Source organism: Haliotis rufescens, unplaced genomic scaffold (assembly GCF_023055435.1).
Source record: "Haliotis rufescens isolate VD_foot unplaced genomic scaffold, xgHalRufe1.0.p SCAF_12, whole genome shotgun sequence".
Taxonomy (NCBI): Eukaryota; Metazoa; Mollusca; class Gastropoda; order Lepetellida; family Haliotidae; genus Haliotis; species Haliotis rufescens.
The window spans coordinates 35548008-35574340 of record NW_025963802.1 but is presented as its reverse complement, the minus strand read 5'-3'; the positions used below and the strand labels follow the sequence as shown (position 1 = coordinate 35574340).

The window sequence follows — 26333 nt, the reverse complement described above, 5'->3', positions numbered from 1 at the left end:
CTTTTTATTTCGAAAAAAATCTTTATTTCTGTATAAATTATCACCAAAGACAATAAATAGATCTTAATTGTCAACCCCCCCCCCCCCCCCCCCCTTTCAAAAAAGCTGTATCCGCCCATGACTTTGTAGAGGCACGGGTGGCCCAGTCGTCTTAGGCGCCGCGATTCGATGTGCAGAGTTGCGTCCCTTGGACACGCCAGAAACCTATGATTGTGGGTTCGAATCCCTGTTCGCCCCGATTATGTTTCTAGGTTTGTCAGCAACATACCCGTGCTCGTGGGTGTAACCGAAGTGGTAAACGTCTGAGACGTGCATCACTTTGAGCTTTCCTCCCACATTAAGCTGACACGCCGCGATATAACTGGAATACTGTTAAAAGCGGCCTTAGACCCAACTCACTCACTCCTATCACCTTGTAACATATAATTTAGATATATGAATACAATTATACATGTAATGATGCTATGATTATGTTTGGTCGGCCTATCTGATATGTGTTAGGTCAACGCCTTGGCCCCAGTCAAAGTGCTATAGCTGGAAGTACACGTATACTGATCAGTAAAAGTAACGTTACATATGTCGTTAAATATAGAGTCTAGGGCGTTTGTAATCGTCAGGTGTACCGTCAGTATCGTATTAATGTCAATGTGTGATGCATTAGCAAATGTGTGGCGATCATCGGTTTGTGAAGTTAGACTGGTATACAGTAAGCTGTAATCGCATGATCTCAGAGACGCCAAATTATGTCATTATTGACGGTCAACATTAGCATTTCATAACTGTCAGCCCAGGTGACTGTCGTCTAGGATGCCGAAGTTCTTTGCGAGTTGCCTCCCTTAGGCGTGTCAGAATCTTTGGATCAAGGGTTTTGCCCCGATTTTGATTCTTACTTTGTTGGCATTATACCCGTGTTCGTAATGTGGTAAACGTTGCTTGAAACCGTGACTTTACTACTCAGCTTTAATACTTCATATTCACTTACTCCTTCCCGGTATTACATGATGCATTGTGGGTAAGGGACAGACCATTATCTACTGGGGGTGGGTAGGGTAGGAGTTTTGTATGGAGAATAGATATTTTTCAGCTGCAGCTGCAAGCCAGATATTTTTCTAATTGAACCTATGAGCCTGAATATTATACCTTGACCTGGTGTTCCCTTCGTTGAGAGTCAGCAACATCTACCACTTGATGACAACGTTACGGCCGTGTCAGCAACATGTCCAACATAGCATTATATATATATATGCCTGTTTGCCTGTAATGTTGTTTTCTGTTTCATTCCATATGTTTTCGAATTAAAATAAATAGTTCTTTGTTTGACTTTTGTATTTCCTGTTCCATGGATGTCACCTGGACGTCACCTATAAAGTCAACCATAGTCATGTAGCTCACCAGTACCACGTAGCTCACCTGGTGTGACCTGAAGGTCCCCAGTTGTCTGTGTTTGTCGTAAGAAGGACTAAGGGGATCGGGTGGTCAGGCTCGGTGACTTGGTGGCGTGTCATCGTACGCGGTCGGAGTTGATCGATGCTCATGATGTTAATTACTGGATTGGTCCAGGGCCCAGTTGCACAAAGCGATCTTAGCGCTGCGATTATCGTAAGTCTATGTTAAAAGTATGGGAGTTATGAGTCTTAGTGCTAAGACTGCTTTGTGCAGCGGGGCCCACGCTCGGATTATTTATAGACCGCCGTCACATGGCTGGAATATTGCTGAGTGCGGCGTTTAACTACAAACAAATACACCCTGAATTTCTTCTGGATGATGTATTAACATCAAGCATTACTTATGGTAGTGAATGCTGCAACGTGCGTTTTCATCGTTGTTTATGTACGAGGTTACTGTGATGACCTCTATGTCCAGAGGGGCGATCAGGTAGCCCAGTGGTTAAAGCGTTCGCTCGTCACGCCGATGACCCGGGTTCGATTCCCGACATGGGTACAATGTGTGAAGCCCATTTCTGGTGTCCCCTGCCGTGATATTGCTGGAAATTTGCTAAAAGCGGCGTAAAATCCAACTCACTCACTCACTCTATGTCCAGAAACATGGCGGCGTGCTACTTCTGTTCACTGTGCCTACTTGCCGTATAACCTTTGTTTGCTTGTATTCCGGCAATATGGCGGCGGTCTGTAAATAATCGAGTCTGGACCAGACAAACCAGTGATATCATGTTTCAACCAGTGATATGACATGCATCAACCAAGTCAGCAAGCCTGACCACCCGATCCCGTTAATCGCCTCTTACAACAAGCATGGGTTGCTGAAGACCAATTCTAACCCGGATCTTCACGGGTCTTGACCTATAACTGCCTTCAAGCACGTGTGCCTCATATGAATGTATACTAACTCTTCCATCTGGAACCACATCGATAACTGAAGCAAATTGGGGCACGGATGGCCAATAAAGTGATAAACCGGGCTTTTCTTCCACATTAAGCTGACATGCAGTGATATAACTGGAATATCGTTTCAAATATTCCAGTTTAAACAGACGGCAGTGTTTGAAGCGCGTGTACATGACGGTGATGTTATACGCATAGAGACAGATTTTATTGATGCTTCACGGCTGTTTCAGGACCTTTAGAACAGGCAGCACGAAGTTGGGGACAGAGTGGTCCCCGAGTACCGCGTGCCGACAAATGAGGATTGGGTGGTCGATAAATGGGAACTGGATGGCGGACAAATGAGGATTGAGTGGTCGATAAATGAGGATTAGATGGCCGACTAATGGGGACGGTATTGCCAACAAATGAGGATTGAGTGGTCGATACATGAGGATTAGATTGCCGACTAATGGGGACGGTATTGCCAACAAATGAGGATTGGGTGGTCGATTAATGCGGATTAGATGGCCGACTAATGGGGACGGCATTGCCGACAAATGAGGATTGGGTGGTCGATAAATGAGGATTGGATAGCCGACTAATGGGGACGACATTGCCGACAAATGAGGATTGAGCGATCGATAAATGAGGATTAGATGGCCGACTTATGGGGACGGTATTGCCGACAAATGAGGATTGGGTGGTCGATAATTGAGGATTTGATGGCCGACTAATGGGGACGGTATTGCCGACAAATGAGGATTGGGTGATCGATAAATGAGGATTGGATGGCCGACTAATGGGGACGGTATTGCCAACAAATGAGGATTGGGTGGTCGATAAATGAGGATTAGATGGACGACTAATGGGGACGACATTGCCGACAAATGAGGATTGGGTGGTCGATAAATGAGGATTAGATGACCGACTAATGGGGACGACATTGCCGACAAATGAGGATTGAGCGATCGATAAATGAGGATTGGATAGCCGACTAATGGGGACGGTATTGCCGACAAATGAGGATTGGGTGATCGATAAATGAGGATTGGATAGCCGACTAATGGGGACGGTATTGCCGATAAATGAGGATTGGGTGGTCGATAATTGAGGAATTGGTGGTTAGAATGTATATCATCCAGCATGTTCTGTGTCTTAGTACCCCAGGATCGGCGGTCGAGCTGTCAATTTTGTTTGTTGATTATTTACAGGATGTCATGTCACAGTTTGATGACCGGCGTCTATATACGTTTACTCACTCACTCACTCACACGTCCAGGCAGCTCTAGGGCAGTGGACCTGAAGCAAGAAATGTTGTGTTCGAGCCCGAAATACCAACAGTGTTCTTTATTTTTAACTTAGGGGCAAATGAACCCATCAGTAGATTTTATTTTAGGTTTGAGTTTTATTTGAAAATATCTTAGCGATATTATATCCAAAAAATGAACCGTTCAGTCAGCATTCAAAGAATACTTCAACATGGTTCTATTTTAAATAATATAATTTGATTCAAAACTTGATTCAAAACTTGATTCAAAATGCTAATGGGAATCTTAGAATCATATCACAAACATGATACTAGCAATGACATCGTAGTTGTGGCTAACAAAGCTCTAAACGCATCATCCACTATTAAACGCATCATTTACTTGCAATGACACCTTCGCTGTGGCTAACAAAGCTCTAAACGCATCATCCACTACTAAACGCATCATTTACTTGCAATGACATCGAAGCTGTGGCTAACAAAGCTCTAAACGCATCATCCACTACTAAACGCATCATTTACTGGCAATGACATCGTAGTTGTGGCTAACAAAGCTCTTAACGCATCAAACAATTAAGCGAGTCTAACCACCCGATCCCGTTTGTCGCCTCAGTGTAAGCGAACCTCTCTGAAGAAGTTTTTGCCTTCAGCGTGAATTTTGTCCCAGAAAAGCTGGTAAAAGTGATCATATAGCCTGTGATCAAGCCACGCTCACCGTCTATGTCGTTCATTTTAGTAATCGTTTCATGAGGACAACTATCAACTATCAAACGCATCATTCACTATTAAACGCATCATTTACTTGCAATGACACCTTCGCTGTGGCTAACAAAGCTATAAACGCATCATCCACTGCTAAACGCATCATTTACTGGCAATGGCATCGTAGTTGTGGCTAACAAAGCTCTTAACGCATCATTCACTACTAAACGCATCATTTACTTGCAATGGCAGAGTAGTGGTGGCTAACAAAGCTCTAAACGCATCGTTCACTAGCAATGGCACCTACACTGTGGCTAACGAAGCTGTAAACGCATCATTCACCAGCAATGGCACCTTCACTGTGGCTAACAAAGCTATAAACGCATCATTTACTACTAAACGCATCATTTACTTGCAATGACATCGTATTTGTGGCTAACAAAGCTACAAACGCATCATTCACTGGTAAACACATCATGTACTTGCAATGGCAGAGTAGTGGTGGCTAACAAAGCTCTAAACGCATCATTCACTACTAAACGCATCATTTACTTGCAATGGTAAGTAGTGGTGGCTAACAAAGCTCTAAACGCATCGTTCACTAGCCATGGCAAGTAGTTGTGGCTAATAAAGCCTTAAATGCATCATCCACTAGCAATGGCACCTTCACTGTGGCTAACAAAGCTATAAACGCATCATTTACTACTAAACGCATCATTTACTTGCAATGACATCGTAGTTGTGGCTAACAAAGCTCTAAACGCATCATTCACCAGCAATGGCACCTTTACTGTGGCTAACAAAGCTATAAAAGCATCATTTACTACTAAACGCATCATTTACTTGCAATGGCAGAGTAGTGGTGGCTAACAAAGCTCTAAACGCATCGTTCACTAGCAAAGGCACCTTCACTGTGGCTAACGAAGCTGTAAACGCATCATTCACTGGCAATGGTACCTTCACTGTGGCTAACAAAGCTATAAACGCATCATTTACTACTAAACGCATCATTTACTTGCAATGACATCGTAGTTGTGGCTAACAAAGCTCTAAACGCATCATTCACTACTAAACGCATCATTTACTTGCAATGGCAAGTAGTTGTGGCTAACAAAGCTCTAAACGCATCATTCACTAGTAAACGCATCATGTACTTGCAATGGCAAGTAGTTGTGGCTAACAAAGCTCTAAACGCATCATTCACTAGCAATGGCACCTTCGCTGTGGCTTACAAAGCTATAAACGCATCATTCACTAGTAAACGCATCATGTACTTGCAATGGCAAGTAGTTGTGGCTAACAAAGCTCTAAACGCATCATTCACTAGTAAACGCACCATTTACTTGCAATGACATCGTAGTTGTGGCTAACAAAGCTCTAAACGCATCATTCACTAGTAAACGCATCATTTACTTGCAATGGCAAGTAGTCGTGGCTAACAAAGCTCTAAACGCATCATTCACTAGTAAACGCATCATTTACTTGCAATGGCAAGTAGTTGTGGCTAACAAAGCTCTAAACGCATCATTCACTAGTAAACGCATCATGTACTTGCAATGGCAAGTAGTTGTGGCTAACAAAGCTCTAAACGCATCGTTCACTAGCAATGGCACCTACACTGTGGCTAACAAAGATATAAACGCATCATTCACTAGCAATGGCACCTTCGCTGTGGCTAACAAAGCTATAAAAGCATCATTTACTACTAAACGCATCATTTACTTGCAATGACATCGTAGTTGTGGCTAACAAAGCTCTAAACGCATCATTCACTAGTAAACGCATCATTTACTTGCAATGGCAAGTAGTCGTGGCTAACAAAGCTCTAAACGCATCATTCACTAGCAATGGCACCTACACTGTGGCTAACAAAGCTATAAACGCATCATTCACTGGCAATGGCACCTTCACTGTGGCTAACAAAGCTCTAAACGCATCATTCACTGGCAATGGCACCTTCACTGTGGCTAACAAAGCTATAAACGCATCATTCACTAGTAAACGCATCATGTACTTGCAATGGCAAGTAGTTGTGGCTAACAAAGCTCTAAACGCATCATTCACTAGCAATGGCACCTACACTGTGGCTAACAAAGCTATAAACGCATCATTCACCAGCAATGGCACCTGTACTGTGGCTTACAAAGCTATAAAAGCATCATTTACTACTAAACGCACCATTTACTTGCAATGACATCGTAGTTGTGGCTAACAAAGCTCTAAACGCATCATTCACTAGTAAACGCATCATTTACTTGCAATGGCAAGTAGTCGTGGCTAACAAAGCTCTAAACGCATCATCCACTGCTAAACGCATCATTTACTGGCAATGGCAAGTAGTTGTGGCTAACAAAGCTCTAAACGCATCATTCACTAGTAAACGCATCATGTACTTGCAATGGCAAGTAGTTGTGGCTAACAAAGCTCTAAACGCATCGTTCACTAGCAATTGCACCTACACTGTGGCTAACAAAGCTATAAACGCATCATTCACCAGCAATGGCACCTTCACTGTGGCTAACAAAGCTATAAAAGCATCATTTACTACTAAACGCAACATTTACTTGCAATGACATCGTAAATGTGGCTAACAAAGCTCTAAACGCATCATTCACTAGTAAACGCATCATTTACTTGCAATGGCAAGTAGTCGTGGCTAACAAAGCTCTAAACGCATCATTTACTTGCAATGGCAAGTAGTTGTGGCCAACAAAGCTCTAAACGCATCATTCACTAGCAATGGCACCTTCACTGTGGCTAACAAAGCTATAAACCTATCATTCACTGGCAATGGCACCTTCACTGTGGCTAACAAAGCTATAAACGCATCATTTACTACTAAACGCATCATTTACTTGCAATGACACCATGGTTGTCGCTAACTAAGCTCCAAACGCATCATTCGATACTAATCGCATCATTTACTTGCAACTGCATCGTCATTGTGTTCAACAAAGCTCTAAATGTAACAAATCGACTAACGTTCATTTTTCAAGTTTTTTGTTTATTTGTACATTTGCTTTGTTGGTCACATGGATGTTTCTTAGTAAATGGGATGACAAAGAGTGAGTGAGTATGGTTTTACGCCGATTTTATCAATATTCCACTAATATCACGACGGGGGACACCAGAAATTGGTTTCAAATATTGTACCGATGTCGGGAATCGAACCCGGGTCTTCGGCGTGACGAGCGAACGCTTTAACCACTAGGCTCCCCGACCGCCCCGGGATGACAAAGAACACGACTAAAAGTTTTAACCGGTTTAATTAAGAACTCTTTATAAAATCGGTAACTCATTGCATGTATTCCATTAAATATAGCAATTTGTTGATATTTTGACAGCAAAATTAAGTACATATTTTTGTATCCTATTTTCGAGATTGGCGATTTGAAAAATCAAGTAAAAACTGGATTCCGATGCTCGTTTGGGTTTAAAATGTCGTCAAAGAGTAATATATTTTGGGCATTGTTCAAAATTCATTTTCCAATATATTTTCGCAGAAAATTTTATTGAAAGAAATTTACACATCAATATAAAATAGACATTTTCATCACAATACTTTTTGAATTTTGCATTCAGTGAACCGATATAAAAATAATAATTGACGTTGGCCTTTCTATAATTAAGCGTACATTTACCCGTATTATAAACTGACGTCCAAAAGAAACTTTACCAGAGTTTGAAATCACTCTTGCTCAAAAACAACAAAAAATACATGCATGAAGTAAAGTGTATTGAGAAGATCAATATATCAACATAATCAACACTGAAAATGACAATCATACCGCGACCGAGAATTACGTCAGAGCCCCCCAAAGTTGGGTGTGGTACAAAACTCGAGCTTTCAGAATCATGGACAATAGGCAGAGTACATAAACAATCGCTCACGTTCAATAACAAGTCATAAGTAGCGTGTGTGACCACCAAATGCCTTCATACACGCAAAAACTCTTCGACGCACAGAAAAAGTCAGTCGTCTGATGAGGTCACGTGGGATTTGACGCCATTCTTCTTGGAGGGCCAAGATCAGTTCTTGCCGGTTGGCTGGAGAGTGTGGTCGTTGTCGAACACGACGATCCATCAAGTCCCAGAGGTGTTCTATGGGGGACATGTCGGGTGAGCGTGCAGGCCACGGCAGGGCGTTGACGTTGTTGGCTGCGAGGACGTTAGTGACAATTCTGGCTGAATGGGCTCTAGCGTTATCATGCTGTTAAATGACACCACGTGGCTGCTGTTGGAGAAATGGTAGGACAACTGGACGAAGAATGTTATCTATGTAACGCTGAGCTGTCAAGTTTCCGTCAACGATGACCAGCGGTGTCCTCTCCTGCCCACAGATCCCTCCCCACACCATGACACTCCCTCCACCATATGGTACGACCTCCTACACGCAACACGACGCCGTTCGTTCACCCCTTCGGCGGTAAATACGTTGTCTTCCATCAGCCCTAAACATACAGAATCGACTTTCATCAGTGAAGACAACCCTCTGCCAGTCACGTCGTTACCAACGTCGTACAGTCCGGGCCCATCTCAATCGCAGACGACGATGTTGCGCTGTCAATAGCTGTCCTCTGTATGGTCTAAAAGCCCTGATTCCATGAGCCCTGAGTCTCCTGGCCACTGTCTGTCGACTAACCCTGTGACCTAAGGCATTTGTCGCCGATGACGTCACTGTCAGGAAGCGATTTCGGAGGTGCAAGGTACGCAAGTACTGGTCATCATGGGGCGTGGTCACCCTGGGTCTGCCTGTTCTTGGCCTGACAGTGGTCCGCCCTGTCTGTCTGTAACGTTGCATGAAGTTGATAACGGCAACACGGGAGCAACCGAAGATTCGTGCAATATGGGCGTGGGTGGCTCCCATCTGTACCATACCGAAGGCTCGTTCACGTTGTTCGACTGTGAGTCGTGGCATTTCTTTTGTGTTTATTTATCACTGTGGATGTCTGACTTGCCGTTGCAATCGTTTTATACCCGTACCCGCACGTGCATTTTCAGTTGTCCGTGGTGCACGTGGTTTTCCCTTTTTCTCGTGTTATCTCGCAAACATGTAACAGACGATTAACATTTTCTGCATACACTATTGTTGTATTTAGGTTATATGTTTTAGATAGACTTCATCGAAAAAAAAATTATACTTCGTCTGAAATTTATATTTTCAGTTGGTAAAGTTTCTTTTGGACGTCAGTTTATTAAAAAAATATAGACACTCGAGACCATTCGAACAATAATATCATTGTAAAGGACAGGCCAAGCATCATCGAACTTCATTCGGGTATAGATTTCACACATTGACAATGTAGATATTTCGCTCCACACCTAAATTTAAATGAAATCAGACAAATCAGTTTATTAGCTCTACTTAATTTAAAAGGATAGAAAAGGACTACATTTTATGTATGTTCACGTTAACTTGTGGCGTGTTTCATGAGACAACATAACTTGACAATTCCTTACTTATCTCCCTTTGTGAACGAAAATTAGTGTCACTTTCAAATTTTGAAAAGAATTATGGATCTAGACAGACAAAACAAATTACGTCATTTAAATACAAATAGCTTGATATTGTATTTGAGTCCTTGGTTTATTCGTGAAATACATTGGATATATAAATAACAAACAAACTTAAGCTTACAACTCGCTCGTGTGTGCGCTGCTTCTTGAACAATTTGTATTTTGAGTGTTTCCACGTAAAATGTTGATGTTTTCTCTGTAAACTTGACTTTTGACATAAACACAAAAAAGCAGTATTGTGAAACTGACCCAGTATACATTACGTCACAGACTTGAACACACTTCTCAAATGTTGAACGCCTGCTGTTCGATCATATGTCTTGTCATCGTCATTTAGAAGAACGCCCCTAAAGCTACCGCCACACGCAATAGGACCGCGAAGTAACTTGGCAATCAGTGCAATTGGCGACTGATTTCCTTTGCAATCGACTAGCGATCGCTGAGACCGGTGCAACTACTTCTGCGCGTATTTGGAATTACAGTAAACTACGGTTATAACGAACACGCTTATAACGAACTGACGGATATAACGAACTTACTTTTTTGGTCCCGACTATTGCTGTAGTTATGCTGTATAAATGCTTATAACGAACTACGGTTATAACGAATTAAAATTAGTAGTCCCTTTGAGTTCGTTATAACCGTAGTTTACTGTAGGGTATGATCGCCGATCAATCAGCGATAGGTTTTGCATCTTGTCAGTGAATGATCGGCAACTGTTCACCGCAGATACTGGTTGAGACCGATCGGTGACGAGTCAGCGAATCTTCGGTGACTTGTTGCAACTGAACGGGGACTGGTCGGTGACTAGTTGTCGATCGATCACCGATCAAAACATAATGCATATAAATAGGGTGCTTTTCTTAATCAAATCATTTCTTTGCAAGTTTTTCCAGATGTTAACAGCAGAACAGTTGCAGTTGCTCCGCCTGCAAAGAATAAATCAAAATGCTGCAGTTGCTGCCATGATGATGTACAGAAGAATGAGAAGGACAAGGCGAAGGCAGTATTGGTTGAGACCTTGGATCGCAAGGTGAGGTGAGGTGAAATTGGGTTTATTGCCCAAGATTATGGCACTTCAGTCTCAGCCACACAGACAATGCGACCGGATGCAACCTCCTGGCAACCAAAACATCAATCGTAGCCAAGATCGTTTCGAAAATCTAGACCCTGGAGTCCCGTCCATTATAAGGATAGAATTACGACACATCCATGGAATTTTCTTTCAGTACAGCCTTGGAGCAAGGCTATCCCACGGGTTGACCCCCCACCCCCACCCTCCCCACATTTGATTTACCCCCGCCTCGTGACTGTTTTATAAGAAAATACAGCTCATAGAACAAAACAATCCACAATTAAAAGAATATGTTTATTTCCATTAAATTACATCACGTTGTCGCCCTTTTGTCTTGATGACTGTTCTGTTTGACTGAGGCCTTGTTCATGGAGGAACTGCTCACTTTAATCCAACGACCGCTTTTTGTCTCTATTAAATGGTGAGATCTCGGTGTTTTGTGGTATTTACTTTTACTTACACGGCTGACACCAAACAACCTATCTGGTAAAGACATGACCCGTTCTTTCGACTTCCTGTAGTAATTTAATCTCACTTTTTCCATAAGAGGAATTTCATCGGTCGTTGCAAGGTTACAGTCACGTGACGAGACCTCAAAGGCTGAACTCCACTGCGTGGCCTCAAGTTTCAAGGTGTCCGTGTGGTTTAGGTTCTGTGAACAAAATGTCTGCCACATATGGCGAATCTCCTTATACGTCTGAACCTCTCTGAAGAAGCTTTTGCCTTCAGCGTGAATTTTGTCCCAGAAAAGCTGGTAAAAGTGATCATATAGCATGTGATCAAGCCACGCCCACCGCCTATGTCTTTCACGATCTTTGGGTGTGAATTTGAGATCATGTCCTTTCTTCAAAGAATTACTTGATATGTACAAGATATCCTGAAATTCCCATTTCAGTAATCGTTTCATGAGGACAATGGATTCATCAAAATACTCAGCAATAAGTATCAAGTGGAATGTGTTTTCTAAGTCTCTGATGAAATCCCGCGCCTGTGAGAGATTGCGAGACCATACATTGGGGAAACCGAGATCGACCGACATCCGGTTATTTGTGAAAGATGTTGATGCATTTGGGGGTTCGTACTTCCGGGGGTCCTTTAAGTATTCTGTAACTGGATTCTCGCCATTGATTGTCCATAGATAGGGCATTGGGTACACATATTTATAGTACATGAATGCCGACACAGTTTGGTCAAAGGGTTCTCGCAATATGGCGATATATTTAGTGTCGGGAGGAAAGAGTGGTTTCAGGAATGTCTTGTTAAATATGACGTGATTAAACATCATGTCGTAAGTTCTGTTTCGCATAGGAGGTAGGACATTTCTACCATTAAAGTGACCATGTTCGTTCAGAATATTCTTCCGTGATGGAATCATCATCGTCAGATTCATTTTTAATCCATATCTGACAAAAATATTCATCAAAGTCGTGCTTGCTGCCTTGTGTACTTTAAGAAATACGACATGCCGTACGTTTGTATTTGGAACGACATGCTGCCATGCGGTCGTGTTTCCGGCCAATAGCCAGCTTGGTCTGGCAAACTGGTACCCGACACTGTCAGTGTACATGTTGATGGCGATGATGCCGCAGATGAAGATAGCCAAGAAAGACACAGCCTTGCAACGTTGGAATCTGTAAATGTAAAATCAAAAGTAGTTCTAAGAATCTGAGATAAATGGTATCAGCACTCTGCAACTTCAAACAATCTAATTAAAATCAGACCTTACTTCTTGCTACCGCTAAACAAAGATCTGAAGACATCCCGTTAGGGGTCACGTCAGAACGACCTTTCATCCGACCAATCAGAGCGTCGCTTACCAGATCATGAAAGTGACAGTCGGAATGTGATTTCTAATCATACAACCTCGAAAACTTTAACACGGGGTATTCCGAACGATAGTTACGGGTTTAACGACTGAATCCATACAATCTAGACCATCTATTAGCCATTCCAGAATGTTCTTTTGTTCAGGTTTCAAATTTGTAATCGAGAATATGTTTCGAAGCGTACTCGCCAATTTGAAATTAGTGCCGTAAAGCACGAGAAAGCTGGCTTCTGATTGGTCATTCCATTGGTCGGTCCAAGTTCGCGCAAGGTCGGTCTGACGTGACCCGTAATGGGATGTCCTCAGATCTTTGTTTAGCGGTAGCGAGAACTAAGATCTGATTTTAATGAGATTGCAACTTTAAATAACAATAACACTATAAATATCGTAGTTCTGAGCACGCCATATCATGGAATACTATTGTAGCTCTTAACGCAAGCTTGACGCACAATAGTAATAAAAGAATACGATTATCATGGCTCTAAACGCAACATTGTCTGACACTAATAATACAAAGAATATCGTGATTCTAATCTTAAAATTGAATAACTTTAGACTAGCTCTATCAACGACAAAACGAATATCGAGCCTCTAAACTTACTGACTAACAACAATTATTGAAATGATAAAACAAAACGATTATCGTGGCTGTGAACTTTACGTTGAACACTAGCAGTATCAATACGAAAACGGTGTCGGTAGTTCTAAACATAACACTGAGTACTCATAACAGCAGCAGCATTAATAATACCGATTACTGCAGCTCTACGCGCAGACACTGACTAACAATAACACTAACAGCACCAATAAAAAAAAAGAATTATCGCTGTCCACACCGCGATATTAGCTGAATTAATGTTAACACCAAAGGTTAGACTAGCAGAAACAATGATTACCGTATCTCCAAGCCGTATATTGACTAATAATTACACTAAAAGTATTAATAATCTGATAATCGTAGCTCTAAACTTAATATTGACAAATAATAACATTAACAATATTAATAAAAATGATTAACTTTTTTAGTGATTACTTTAACTAAATGTTCCTTTTTAATAGTCTATTTTGCGATATCAAAAAACAAATAATTTAACAGCAAGAACTTTGAAAAGGAAACAATAATTCCAATCTATTTCACACAGAAGATCAAATGTCTCTGACTTAAATGAAACTATTTTGGCAGTTAGGAACAGTTACGTATGATTGGGTAACATGCATCTTACTACTGACTAACAGTTACACGTTAATGAATGATAGTTATTTTTATCCATATTGTTATATGAACATTTATGCTAAGACATATAATTATTCTGATTTTATTACAATTTCAATATGAGTTACTCTTGTGAAGTAATAGATAAAAGTTACACTTTGATTTTTAGAAATTCCAAATAACATAAATAATAATCAGGATCAATATAAAATAAACTATTATATTATCATAGCATAACCAGCTTCATCTACAAAGCAGTATCAGAGTAACGTGTGTATCTATAATGAAAACCCCTTAGAATCTCAATTGCCAAATCGAAATCAGTCTTTTTCGGTTTTTTGTTTGTCGTTTAACGCCGCACTCAGCAATATTCCAACTATATGACGGCGGTCTGTAAATAATCGAGTCTGGACCAGACAATCCAGTGATTTACATCATGAGCATCGATCCACGCAATTGGGACCGATGACGTGCATCAACCACCCGATCCCGTTAGTCGCCTGTTACGACACGCATAGTCGCCTTTTACGGCAAGCATGGGTTGCTGAAGACCTATTCTACCCCGGATCTTCACGGGTTGCTGGTTTTATACTGCTGGCTAACCAAGATGCCACAGTTTAACATGGATAACGCACTCACCACTATCATTCTAGTTTGTTTATTGTTTAACGCCACACTCAGCAATATTCCAGCTATATGACAGTGGTCTGTTAATAATCATGTCTGGACCAGAAAATACAGAGATTGACATCACGAGCATCGAACCACGCAATTGGGATACGGTGACATGCATCAACCAAGTCAGCGAGCCTAGCCACCCTATCCTGCTAGTCGCCTCTTACAACAAGCATAATTGCTGAAGACCTATTCCACCACGGATTTCCACAGGTCCACAACGATCATTCCAGAATGATGTCAGAAGTGTGTTAGTTTGACATGAGCATCTCCAATTGGGATTGATATATCCATTAACTACTGAAGCACAGCACAGGTTCGCCTTTCCTCCTATCTAATCACCATTAGAGTCACAGCATATTATGTATTTGCAGGTGCTGTAAGTTACGTATCAGACACTGGTCACATATCTCGCTATGTATACTGCTTCCCTGCCGGAGCTTGGAGAACTTCCCTGACTTGCCATTACGCAGCAAATGTTCTCTGTTGCATATTGTGTCAAGCTTCTATGTCCACCTTATTAACAGTAACGTATGAATCGGTAACGTATGCAGAGCTCCCGATAACTTTTGAGCAATTGAGTTTTTACTATAGGGTTTCTATTTTAATTGGGTTATTACATTTTTCATTGGGTAACCAATATTTATTCACTCATCTATTCATCTCTCTTTGGGTTTTTCCCCAAAACTAGTTAACATTTTAAGATTTAAAAAAAGTGAAATAATGTTTTAGATTTATATAACTGTTCTAAATATATATAATTGTGTTAACTAGTGAAATTAGCTCCTTTGTACGCATGCTGAAAAGGCTTCATTGGGTATTTACGCGAACTGTTATACGGGGACACTGTAACACTGTAACTTGATAATGCCCTCATGTTGCTTGACGACGGGCCATTATCACGCCCGTTGTTAGGTGACGTCATATTAATGTCCTACATGACGTCATCTGGTTTGTTCTATGACGTTTTCATATTTAAACAAGTGGATCAGTGACATTCGTTGTGTTTTGACTGCAGTAAATGTTTCAAAACCGATATTGTTGTTTATCATATAATGGGTGGGTTTCTCGGCAGGATAAAGACGACGGGAAAAAACGATATCCGTTGGGGTCATATGCGGATAGAGATGCAAATATCAAAGGTCAAGTAGGGACTACTTTCAGTGTTTATAAACAAACATGGCGTCGCCCGAACTCCGGCGCAGTGGTGACTCCACTCTCCTACCCAGAGTTCCATGCGGCCGGCAGCCAGCTAGCATAGTACCTCTGCCACAGGCCAGCGCCATGTGACGATTCGTCACATCTTTCACAGTCCATTCAAGATATTGTATATGCTTTTCATCCGTTTCGTGTTTGACTAGTCTACACATTTTCATAAACAAATGTCAAAGAATGGTTAACTTTCATTTAGAAAGTATGCAAATACGTAAATATCTACTTGTTTTTGCGTAGTTATCCTATGTTTACATTGGTTGTACGGCTCCACGTGCTGTCATCGAAGCCCAACGGAGGGCTAGCGACACTGTCATTTTGATGCATAAATATATATTGTCATGCAACTCACTGTCGCAGTTGTAGTAGCATATCTATATAGTTATGCAAAACAATATGTAAAGCGCCCCCAAATACTTGCATTAGTCCGTTCTATACTGATTTCTGAAAAAGCGCGTTTGTTTACAAACAAGAGAAAAGTCCGGTCACGTGATATGCAAATTAGCCTGTGGCAGTGGTGTTATGCTGAGTCACCACTGCGACGGAGTGTGTGGTGACTCAGCATAACACCACTGCCACAGGCTAATTTGCATATCACGTGACCGGACTTTTCTCTTGTTTGTAAACAAACGCGCTTTTTCAGAAATCAGTGTAGAACGGACTAATGCAAGTATTTGGGGGCGCTTTACATATTGTTTTGCATAACTATATAGATATGCTACTTCAACTGCGACAGTGAGTTGCATGACAATATATATTTTTGCATCAAAGTGACCGTGTCGCTAGCTCTCCGTTGGGCTTCGATGACAGCACGTGGAGCCGTACAACCAATGTAAACATAGGATAACTACGCAAAAACAAGTAGATTTTTACGTATTTGCATACTTTTTCAATGAAAGTTAACGCTTCTTTGACATTTGTTTTTGAAAATGTGTAGACTTGTCAAACATGAAACGGATGAAAAGCATATGCAATATCTTGAATGGACTGTGAAAGATGTGACGAATCGTCACATGGCGCTGGCCTGTGGCAGAGGTAATATGCTGGCTGGCTGCCGGCCGCATGGAACTCTGGGTAGGAGAGTGGGCGTCGCCCTCGTCATTCGGCGATCGAGTCAGATTTAACCATCGGGAATGTGGAGAAACTACAGGGATAATTGCTATCATTATGAAAAGAATAGACTAATATACTGAAAACCAGTGTCTTACTGTGACGTAGCTAAGGAATTTTACAAGTTTTGGCAACTTTGGAGATATAATTTGAGAAACAATTTAGCGAGGGCACTAGCCAAGCGGGATCACTTTACGAATCTGTTCTTGTAGACCTCTGTGGCTTGGAACCTTTTCACAAATTAATACAGTTGGATTTGGCCGAAATATGTTCGAATTGTTACCTTGTGTCGCTGTGTGTACATTTGACAGCACTTCGTTACGTTATGACAGGGCAGGCCGACTGTCAACAACGTCTGACTGTGGCCGTGACGTTTGATACACTAGGGTTAGAGTAGCTTCCCTTTGATAAAGGGCAGTTACTCTATCGGACAGACCGATGAATTGCCGTGAAAAGCAGGTAAAAACAATTTGTGAAGGCAATTGCTTTGCATATATGTAGTTACGCCACTGTATAAGAAAAAGGTTTCTGTTGAAACTATATTGGCAACTGTCACTGTCCGACTGACACATCACTTACCCTCTGATGTAATATATATTCATGCGCAACATTCCAGGAAAATTGCAATGTTTAGGTAGATCTAATGTTTGTTAGTGATGGAAAGAGATCTTCGAGCACAGAATTGAAGAATGACATTATATGATAAAGAGGTTATCACGCTTGTACATATACGCTAAATACAATGTATATTCCTAATACAGGATATTTACCATCCCCAAACACACAAGCGTGTTAACCTCTTTATCATATAATGTCGCCAAGGCTCGCTAAATACAATGTTTATTCCTAATACAGGATATTTACCATCCCCAAACACACTCGCGTGATAACCTCTATTTATTTTTATTTCATAACTTTTATCCATTTTAGCATTTTTTCATCGAGCTTCTGCAAATGATAATGTCCTGAAAAATAGCGTTGCCCTTCTATCATTACACTCATTAAACACAGTGTGTTTATTTCTGTATAATGGGCCTCATGGCCTACAGTACAAAAGAACCATTCATATTTTATAGAACAAATGTGAAATATCATCAAATACAACATGCATGCATGCATACGTGGAACAAAATGTCATACAATGATTTGTTTGTTCAGTTTCAAACTATAAAGAAATTAAATTCCTCTTAAGGAACAGAGCAATTTTGTTTTTACATGTACATCACTAATTGCCATTAACAATTTAAACTTATCCTCTGAAGGAAATTTATGAAAATATGATGGAATAAATTGTTGGCGACTATTTCTGTATGCCGGGCATACCAATTAATAATTACACTCATCTTCTTTAACTGCCAAATAACATTTTTTCACATAAACTTTCTAATACATTTGAGGAATTAAAATCATTTGAGGATCGTAATTTTTGAATATTCAAGTGGTGAGAAGAGCATCTAAATTTACACAAAATTCTAATCAAATCCTTGTGTTCTAAATGTAAAATATAGGATTCGGGAGTTAACAGTGTCTTAAAACTAGAATAACTTTCTAAAAAAAGAGAATTTTCTACTTTACTATGCAAATTTTGAATTCCAATATCCTTACATCGTTGTTTGAACTGCTGCAGAAATGCATCCCCATCCCCATACGATTGCATAATCCAAACATATGAAAAACCTGTATTGAACAAAAGTTCCAGAACGTGACTGACCCAGTTTACTCTTCCTAACTCATCATGTGATTTCAACATGGCATAACAAGCCCTAGGATATCTACCATAATCTAAGGTTAAAAGTTTACACCAATATTTAATAACTTTTGTGAAACACTCAACATATATATAATTTCTTCCACAGTCTCCGAGAACCGCATTGCTGGAAGAATATGATGATTAACCTATTTTATCGTTATATTTGAATCCCCAAATCTCGGAACCATATGTCAAAATCGGTAATATTTTCGTATCGAAAATTCTACATGCAACAGAAAAGGAACTATTTGGAAACTTCTAAAATACTCGTATCATTACACTCAGTTAGCAGTCAACTCAACAGATGTTGGACTGTTCTGGGTTCGTGTCCCTGGTCTACGTATACAGATTTACACAGTAACATACGTACCGTTTCATTGTCACCACTCTCAACGCCGAGACTCTCGGCAGCGTCTGTAACAGAGATAAGCATCATCAAAGTCACATACACTGTTCAGTCTTGGAAAGAAAGGGTAACAGCAGGCTCTGTGGTCAAAATCGCTCCCCTTGATGTTGTCAGGATCCGCTGCCCGTCCCGATTATGACTTTGGTCTCACCACAATACCCGCGTTTATGAGGTGAGGTGAGGTGAGGTGAAATGAGTTTTTACGTCGCGTCCAAGATTACTGCACTAATATAGCGACGTGCATGCACGTGTGTGTGTGTGTGTGTGTGTGTGTCTGTGGCTGCTTGTACTAGTGCGGACTGATGCCGATTTATAGTGCTAGCCCACTGAGATACCATGCCGCAGTTTAACATGAATACCCCACTCAGACACAGTATGCTGACTCCGAGAAGACCAGTCCTAGTTTTTGCCCCTTAATGCCGAGCGCCAGACAGGGTAACAACAAGTACCATCTTTTACCGTCTTTTGGTATGACGCGACCGTTGATTGAACCCCGGACCTTCCGCTCTCAGGACGGACGCTCTGCCACTAGACCACGGAGGCGGTCCCCGCGTTTATGAACGTGTTAGGCTGAGTATTTATCATTACTCTTGCTGCTATTCACCAAAGTTGTGTAAGTCTGCGACCTGCGTCATGTAAGCACTTCCTTCGACATGAAGCTGACGTGCCGTTATATCATTGAAATAATGAAAGACCCGGGGTAGAATAGGTCTTCAGCAACCCATGCTTGCCGTAAAAGGCGACTATGCTTGTCGTAAGAGGCGACTAACGGGATCGGGTGGTCAGGCTCGCTGACTTGGTTGATGCATGTCATCGTATCCCAATTGCGTAGATCGATGCTCATAATGTCAATCACTGGTCCAGACTCGATTATTTACAGACCGCCGTCATATAGCTGGAAGGTTGCTGAGTGCGGCGTTAAACAACAAACAAACAAAACAAACTAACGCGGCTTTAAAACTCACCCAAAACATAGTTTGGTTGCAAAATCAGTTTGAAACCTGTCATCCACAGAGAGTATACTGTACTGCACTACAGCAATCACATCAATCACCCCATGTCGACATGCCTATTGGTTAGTGTCAGCCTCGTTCTGGGGTGGTTGATGGTGATGACACCACTAAGTGGCGCTGCGAACCATCAACCCGCGTTGAAACCAAAAACACTCTACACCTGGCTCAGACGGCACGTGGCAACATTGACATTCAGACAGGTGTGTGTTGAAATGAAAAACAGTTCTATGTTTAGCTGCATGGCAAGATGTAGATTTACCCTTATAAGTGGCATGTCCGCGTTAGTTGGCGACACCCAGGTGCTAGACGCTCGCGAACTGATGTAATTAAGGCCGAGAACTCGACCCGGCTAAACCATCCAGGTAGATGTCAAGTAAACAACGTGTTCCTTTACCGCCCTGATCATGTGAAGCAAATGTAACAAATAAATGTTGTTACATAGTTTATGGTCTTAATGGTCGTTTGACATTTTTGTCCATTTCAGAGTCGCTTTGCAAATTTGGTTCATAGCCTTAATGAATTGCTGAAATGAAAACACTTATGATCACAGCTTCAGTTGAGAGATTTGATCCCTGCTGCCTATAATTTGCAGAAGTTAGCAATATATGATCAAACTGGTAACAATATCTACGAATATGATTCACATCCGAAATTCTCAGTCCTCGCCGTCACTGAGACAAGTTTAGTCACTGATGGCGTATAGTATCGCCCACTCACCTCCAGGCAATCCGCCTCAATGATCCCAGTAACCCACAGGCCAGTTGGTCGCTTGTGGATTGTTTCACAGATCCCGTGACGTCAAACCTTTGTAACCAAACTCTCAATCTGCTTTTAAACTGAGCAGATGGTTATGGTATTGGGCAGGTCTGTAATTGCATTTCTCTCTAAGGAATATGAACACAGGTGGAATCCACCATTGCCCAACATCAACACAGCCATGCGAGTCTGTCCGACATCTTGAAACAAAACCACTGTTCGCTACAGCCACAGTCTCCTAATTCGGCATCGATCTCTAAGCAAAGGTCGTATTGTTTAAACGCGGGAGGAACGTTCAACAAATATCTTTTGATGTCTCACACGATGCTGTCATTGCCATTCGAGACAGGCAGGTTACCAGCGTAAGCATAGCTGAGCGCGGATAATCCTCCTCCCTCCGATAGAAACCCCCCCCCCCCCCCCCACCCCCCACCCCCACCCCACCACCCTTCCCAAACAACTCGATCCCAAGCCCGTCTCCAAACAATAGACTTGTGAACATTTTAATCATTTCAATATATTTACAAAAAATAGTAATAAGACCAGTAATAAATTTGACTATTGCGCAGTGGAATATAAACTATTACCAAAATGCGAATTCACAAACGAAACATGACTCTCTTGATATGATGAGTGAGTGATTTGGGTTTATACGCCGCTTTTGACAGTATTCCAGTTATATCACGGTGTTTCATCTTGATGTGGGAGGAAAGCCCGAAGTGATGCAGGTCTCAGACGTTTACCACTTCGGTGAAACCCACGAGCACGGGTATGGTGCTGACAAACCTAGAAACATAATCGGGGCAAACCGGGATTCGAACCCACAACCATAGGTTTCTAGCGTGTCCAAGGGACGCAACTCTGCACAGCGAATCGCGGCGCCTTAGACGACTGGGCCACCCGTGTCCCTTATATGATGAAATAATTCAGATAATAAATTCGAGGAACAAAACGTGAATCTCTTCTTAAAAATGATGAAGAAATGTGACAAAATTTACTAAATATGATTCTCAAAATCTATTGCTATCAACCTATCAGTCAAGCCCTATTTTGGCAAGCATTGTTGCGTCCTATCGCGACAGCCTTAACTAACATGTTCTACAGCGTCCTACCTTGACGAGCTATAAAACGAAATTGTTGAATTATACGTCCTATCGCGACAAAATAACATGCCAATCTGACGAATGTGCGTCCTATCGAGCCGAGATATCAAACCAAACTGAACTTAACTCAAGTAAGTCCGATTTGCCTCGTTTTGCACGTGCTTGTTTTCTCCGCGAAGTAAGTTAAGTCTCCAGCTATCGTAACATGTCTTCCAACCAGTGACAGATGTGGAGTGTCGGACACAATACAACATCATTTGTTTTACTGTACAACAGTCTTTCCATTTTGGGTCACTTGTTTTTAAATGGATGAAACTGAACATAAATTATAAGATATTTGAAAATTAGAGATACAGTATTATTTGGAGTGAAAAAGAGTGTCCACTGACGAAACGATACTCAACGATACTTCTACTTGCGGCAAAATATTATGTGTATAAATGTAAAATTCTTGAAAAGATCTCTACATTTAATAACTTTGTTAAGGACTTTGAGTTTCATGTACAAATAATAAACAAACATCAGAAAATGGACCGTGTAATGACAGCGAAAATTTGAACCTCTGCCCAAGCAAAGTCTACTTAATCTGCACATACTGCGACCCGTTAGGCCAGCGTGGTCCTGTAGGGTCTAGTGTAAAATCGTGGCACCTAATGTGAAATAAACTAATAACTTAAAAAAAACCCACAAAAAACCACGTTTTAATCGTGCGTTACATTGTTGGAGTTTTTAGAACAACTCTGAAATGGTTAAATCAGATTGCCTTCGCAATGTTCAACCATTTTGGGGTGTGGAATCCTACATCAACAATATAGAAGAGTTTAAACATGAAGGTACTCTTGGTCAGTTTAGATGTCTATCGCATACACTCAGGCTATAGACCGGTATGTACATGGGGGGGGGGGGGGGGGGGGGGTAGACTGGTGATCACATGATTGATACGTCATGAATATAATACACTCATTTAATACTGTAACACAATTTAAACTCCCAAAGTAAAATGAAAAACGCACCACGTACGTCAAACATACAAGTACTATCATGTGACATTGCCAGTACACTAGTCAGTCATACAAACCCTGAAACAAATATATCCAATACAGCCCATGCAAGTCTAGAATATAGTTGGCAAGTCTAGGTTACTGCAGTGTCTATGCTCCTTTTTATTATATTTTATAACTATAATTAAACAATGTTTTTTTCTGTAAAATATGTTTATTTCAGAGACTAGGTGTTAGTCTACCAGTACGCTTACAATTTGAAATGATGCAATTCTCTACTAAATCAGTTAGACTGTTTACTGTACGTGTTATCTTAGACTTGCACAAGTCTCTATGGCAATAATTATTAGTTTAAATCATAATTTCTAGATTATGTAAATAATAAGAACAAGTTGTCCCTATAAGAGACTGGTGTCCATAGACCACATATCTAGACTTACCTGTCAGTAGGATAGAATTACAACACTTATCTTTCAGTACAGCACTGGAGCAAGGCTAGTATTACCTCCAAAAACGGTCTTACCGAAGCGTAGACGGTGTGTGTGTCGGTATCACAAACTTATATAACACTTTGTCCAAAACCTCAGGGCAACTCACACATGTTTACCATCATTGCTTGTTAAGCGAACAAATATTTAAGCAAATACCCAGACAACGCATGTGCGGAAATGATTTCACGCGCAAACAAAGCACTAGGTTCACAAGCCAATGCTTGCCGCATTTTCCAATGAATGGTTGTTATTTCAATTCAGGCTAAAACAAACGTTTTGTTCAACCAATTACTCCCAAGATGTTATGTGACCTCATTCTGACATTTCACCATGTTGACGTGGTTTCTATATTCCTACTTGAGTCTTAATACAGTCTGGGTTATGTCATTGAGAAGTAAGCTAGATAATGTCTGACAGCGGTCATGATGCAAGAGAATGAAGAGCATGTCGGAGGCTGCACTTCACTGCAGGCGAGCTATATCGCCCATCTGGAAGCAACGTGGCGTCGACGCCTGGTAGCACGATCTAGTTTCACAGTAGGCCGATAGGGCGTACAGGTGCTGACCGTCTACTTCAGGGCACGTGTTAAACCAGTGAGCCAACAGTACACACAACCCTCCAGCACCATCCGACTTGACCTCACTACAGAGCGCTGCTACATCGTATCATGTGCGAGATCGCGGGAGCTTTTTGCCAGGATATTTTTTAGGGAAACATATTGACTGACAAATGTTTTAAGGCAAGAGCGATCTCCGAGAGAAGTAGCTTCAGACGCAGACGACACCAACAGATGCTCTTAACGCTGTGTTTACATATCAAAGCATCAGTTCCAATGGCTCCCCGTTATAACGCGAATCCCCCTGCTTAAAATACAAGTGGTTCCAGATCTTATTAAATTACCATCAACGCACAAATATGTCTACATTGCTCTGCCAAGCGACATAGGTCGAGCCGGACACGTGCGGCCACCTCAAACATAAGCACCGATCTACTAACAAGTAACGATTTGGACTCTAATCAGCATTATTCCTAAATTAAAAGTCTCCTCTTGTATGGAGCGCCGTCTATGAGATAAGACAGCACATATTCGGCTCACTTACTCTTTAAAGAATAGTCTAGCCAGATTACAGAATCCCATCTTCCATCTGTCTCATAGTGCACGTTATTGGTCTTACCTGCGCTCCATCCATAGCGTGTATCCGCGCTTGACCGTGTAACCATCGGCATCCCGACCCCGCTACCGTTTCCTTCTCAGCCCTGAGCATCACTCAAGCTGCTAACTGTATTGTTTCCACTCAACCCTGCCTCCCTCAAGAACTGGAGACTTCTGGTGGAGGTTGCGTTTGGGAGAATTCTCCATGTTTTCTCTTGGGCTTGCTCAGGAACCATATACGCCAAAATCTGGTGTCGGATCTCTGGGTTGCCATAGCGACTCAAACTGAGCTTTGTGGGTTGACGTTTCCTTTTGTGATGAGTCTGAGAATAAATTTTAAATATTGAATCATTTTAACTTTAATTTGGTAAATAAGGTGTTATGGATGATTTCATTTGAGGAAATATATCATGACAGGAAATACTGAACACATTATAACAGAAAGCTATAGGTTTAATCAGATGACAAATTGTCTCTGGTTCAAGATTAGATTCAAGCGCGAAAATTATTTCAAACGATTGATAAACGACCTGCTTAACACATTTTAGTTTTATTACTTCTGCTAAAATCAATATCAATGCTGCCTGTAACTCACAAAATTAACAAGCTATTTAAGCTCACCATTAGTCTGTCTTACAGACCCTGATACAAATATATATCAAATACAGCCCATGCAAGTCTATAATGTTTGGCAAGTCTAGATCACTGCAGTATCAGGAAATCTGAAAATGAAGAGTCACTGGGCTCCATTTTATTATATTTTTATGTAGATAACTGAACAATTGGTTTTTTATGTACGATATGTTCATTTCAGAGACTAGATGTTAGTCTAGCTCACCATAATCTTGGGGTATGCATGCAATAGAAGAACGGTTATTACTGTTTTCAGAGTGGCTCGCATGAACGCACCTCCAGCCGAGAGCGGGATACATGTGGGGGTGATCAGGCTCTCCGCCTCCCCGCGTAATGGCGGCCGCCTCTCTCAGTACAACTGATAAAGGAGTCACGTGGACATATCAAAATTAATGGAAACAAAAGTCTGGCATAATTTAATCAAAAATCGTTAACCGCTTCTCCGTCGCTCCCTTTAGGTAGCATTACCTTCCGTCAACCTGACAACTTTAATCTTAGTATTTAGTTAAAATGCCATTTTGTTCGGAGTAAAATTATCTCTGAAACCGAACAAAAAAAATCGATTCAATTTTGCCTATCTGTCAAAGTGCCGAGCGTTTTCACGCAGAGTCGCAACGGTACCGACTCAGTCCGCAGAGTTCCAGAACCAGGCTTTAAAGGCAAATACGCCTTTTACAAATACTGATACAGCAATTATTTTTCGTATTTATGTTCGTGAAATGATGGGTTTATCACGTGACTGTGTTCAGTTTCCCCAACCCACCACTCACACAGTCAAGTGTGTATACTTCGGGTATATGCTTTCTTCTATTCACAATCAAATCGGGGTATATGCTTTCTTCTATTCACCATCAAATCGGGGTGTATGCTTTCTTCTATTTACCATCAAACATGGGTGTATGCTTTCTTCTATTCACCATCAAATCGGGGTGTATACATTTTTTTAATTCACCATCAACCATAGGTGTATACTTTCTTCTATTCACCATCAAACATGGGTGTATACTTTCTTCTATTCACCATCAAACATGGGTGAATAGTTTCTTCTATTCACCATCAAATCGGGGTGTATGCTTTCTTCTATTCACCATCAAACATGGGTGTATG

At 41.2% G+C, this 26333-nt stretch overlaps 1 protein-coding gene across 4 annotated transcripts; it reads right to left on the bottom strand.

The window, feature by feature from the left end:
• Positions 1-11165: 11165 nt before the first annotated feature.
• LOC124136608 (galactose-3-O-sulfotransferase 2-like) lies at positions 11166-24766 on the bottom strand. Of its 4 annotated transcripts, none has more exons than XM_046502583.2 (3): positions 24616-24766; positions 19041-19084; positions 11166-12516 (listed from the first exon to the last, which is right to left on the bottom strand). In XM_046502583.2, the coding sequence occupies exons 1-3, from the start codon at positions 24703-24705 to the stop codon at positions 11199-11201; spliced, it is 1452 nt and encodes a 483-aa protein (XP_046358539.2). In that variant the 5' UTR covers positions 24706-24766; the 3' UTR covers positions 11166-11198. The 4 variants fall into 4 exon arrangements, with proteins under 4 accessions (XP_046358539.2, XP_046358540.2, XP_048249533.1 ...); XM_046502584.2 differs by lacking the exon at positions 24616-24766 and adding an exon at positions 23390-24079; XM_048393576.1 differs by lacking the exon at positions 24616-24766 and adding an exon at positions 20807-21242.
• Between the last annotated feature and the right edge of the window lie 1567 nt (positions 24767-26333).

Excerpts from the sequence above, each read along its gene's own strand:
- LOC124136608 (XM_046502583.2), bottom strand. The coding sequence starts at position 24,705 with ATGCTCAGGGCTGAGAAGGAAACGGTAGCGGGGTCGGGATGCCGATGG. Across the intron at positions 19,085-24,615 it reads ACGCTATGGATGGAGCGCAG|ACGCTGCCGAGAGTCTCGGC; the intron begins GTAAGACCAATA and ends TCTCTGTTACAG. Across the intron at positions 12,517-19,040 it reads AGAGTGGTGACAATGAAACG|ATTCCAACGTTGCAAGGCTG; the intron begins GTACGTATGTTA and ends TTACATTTACAG.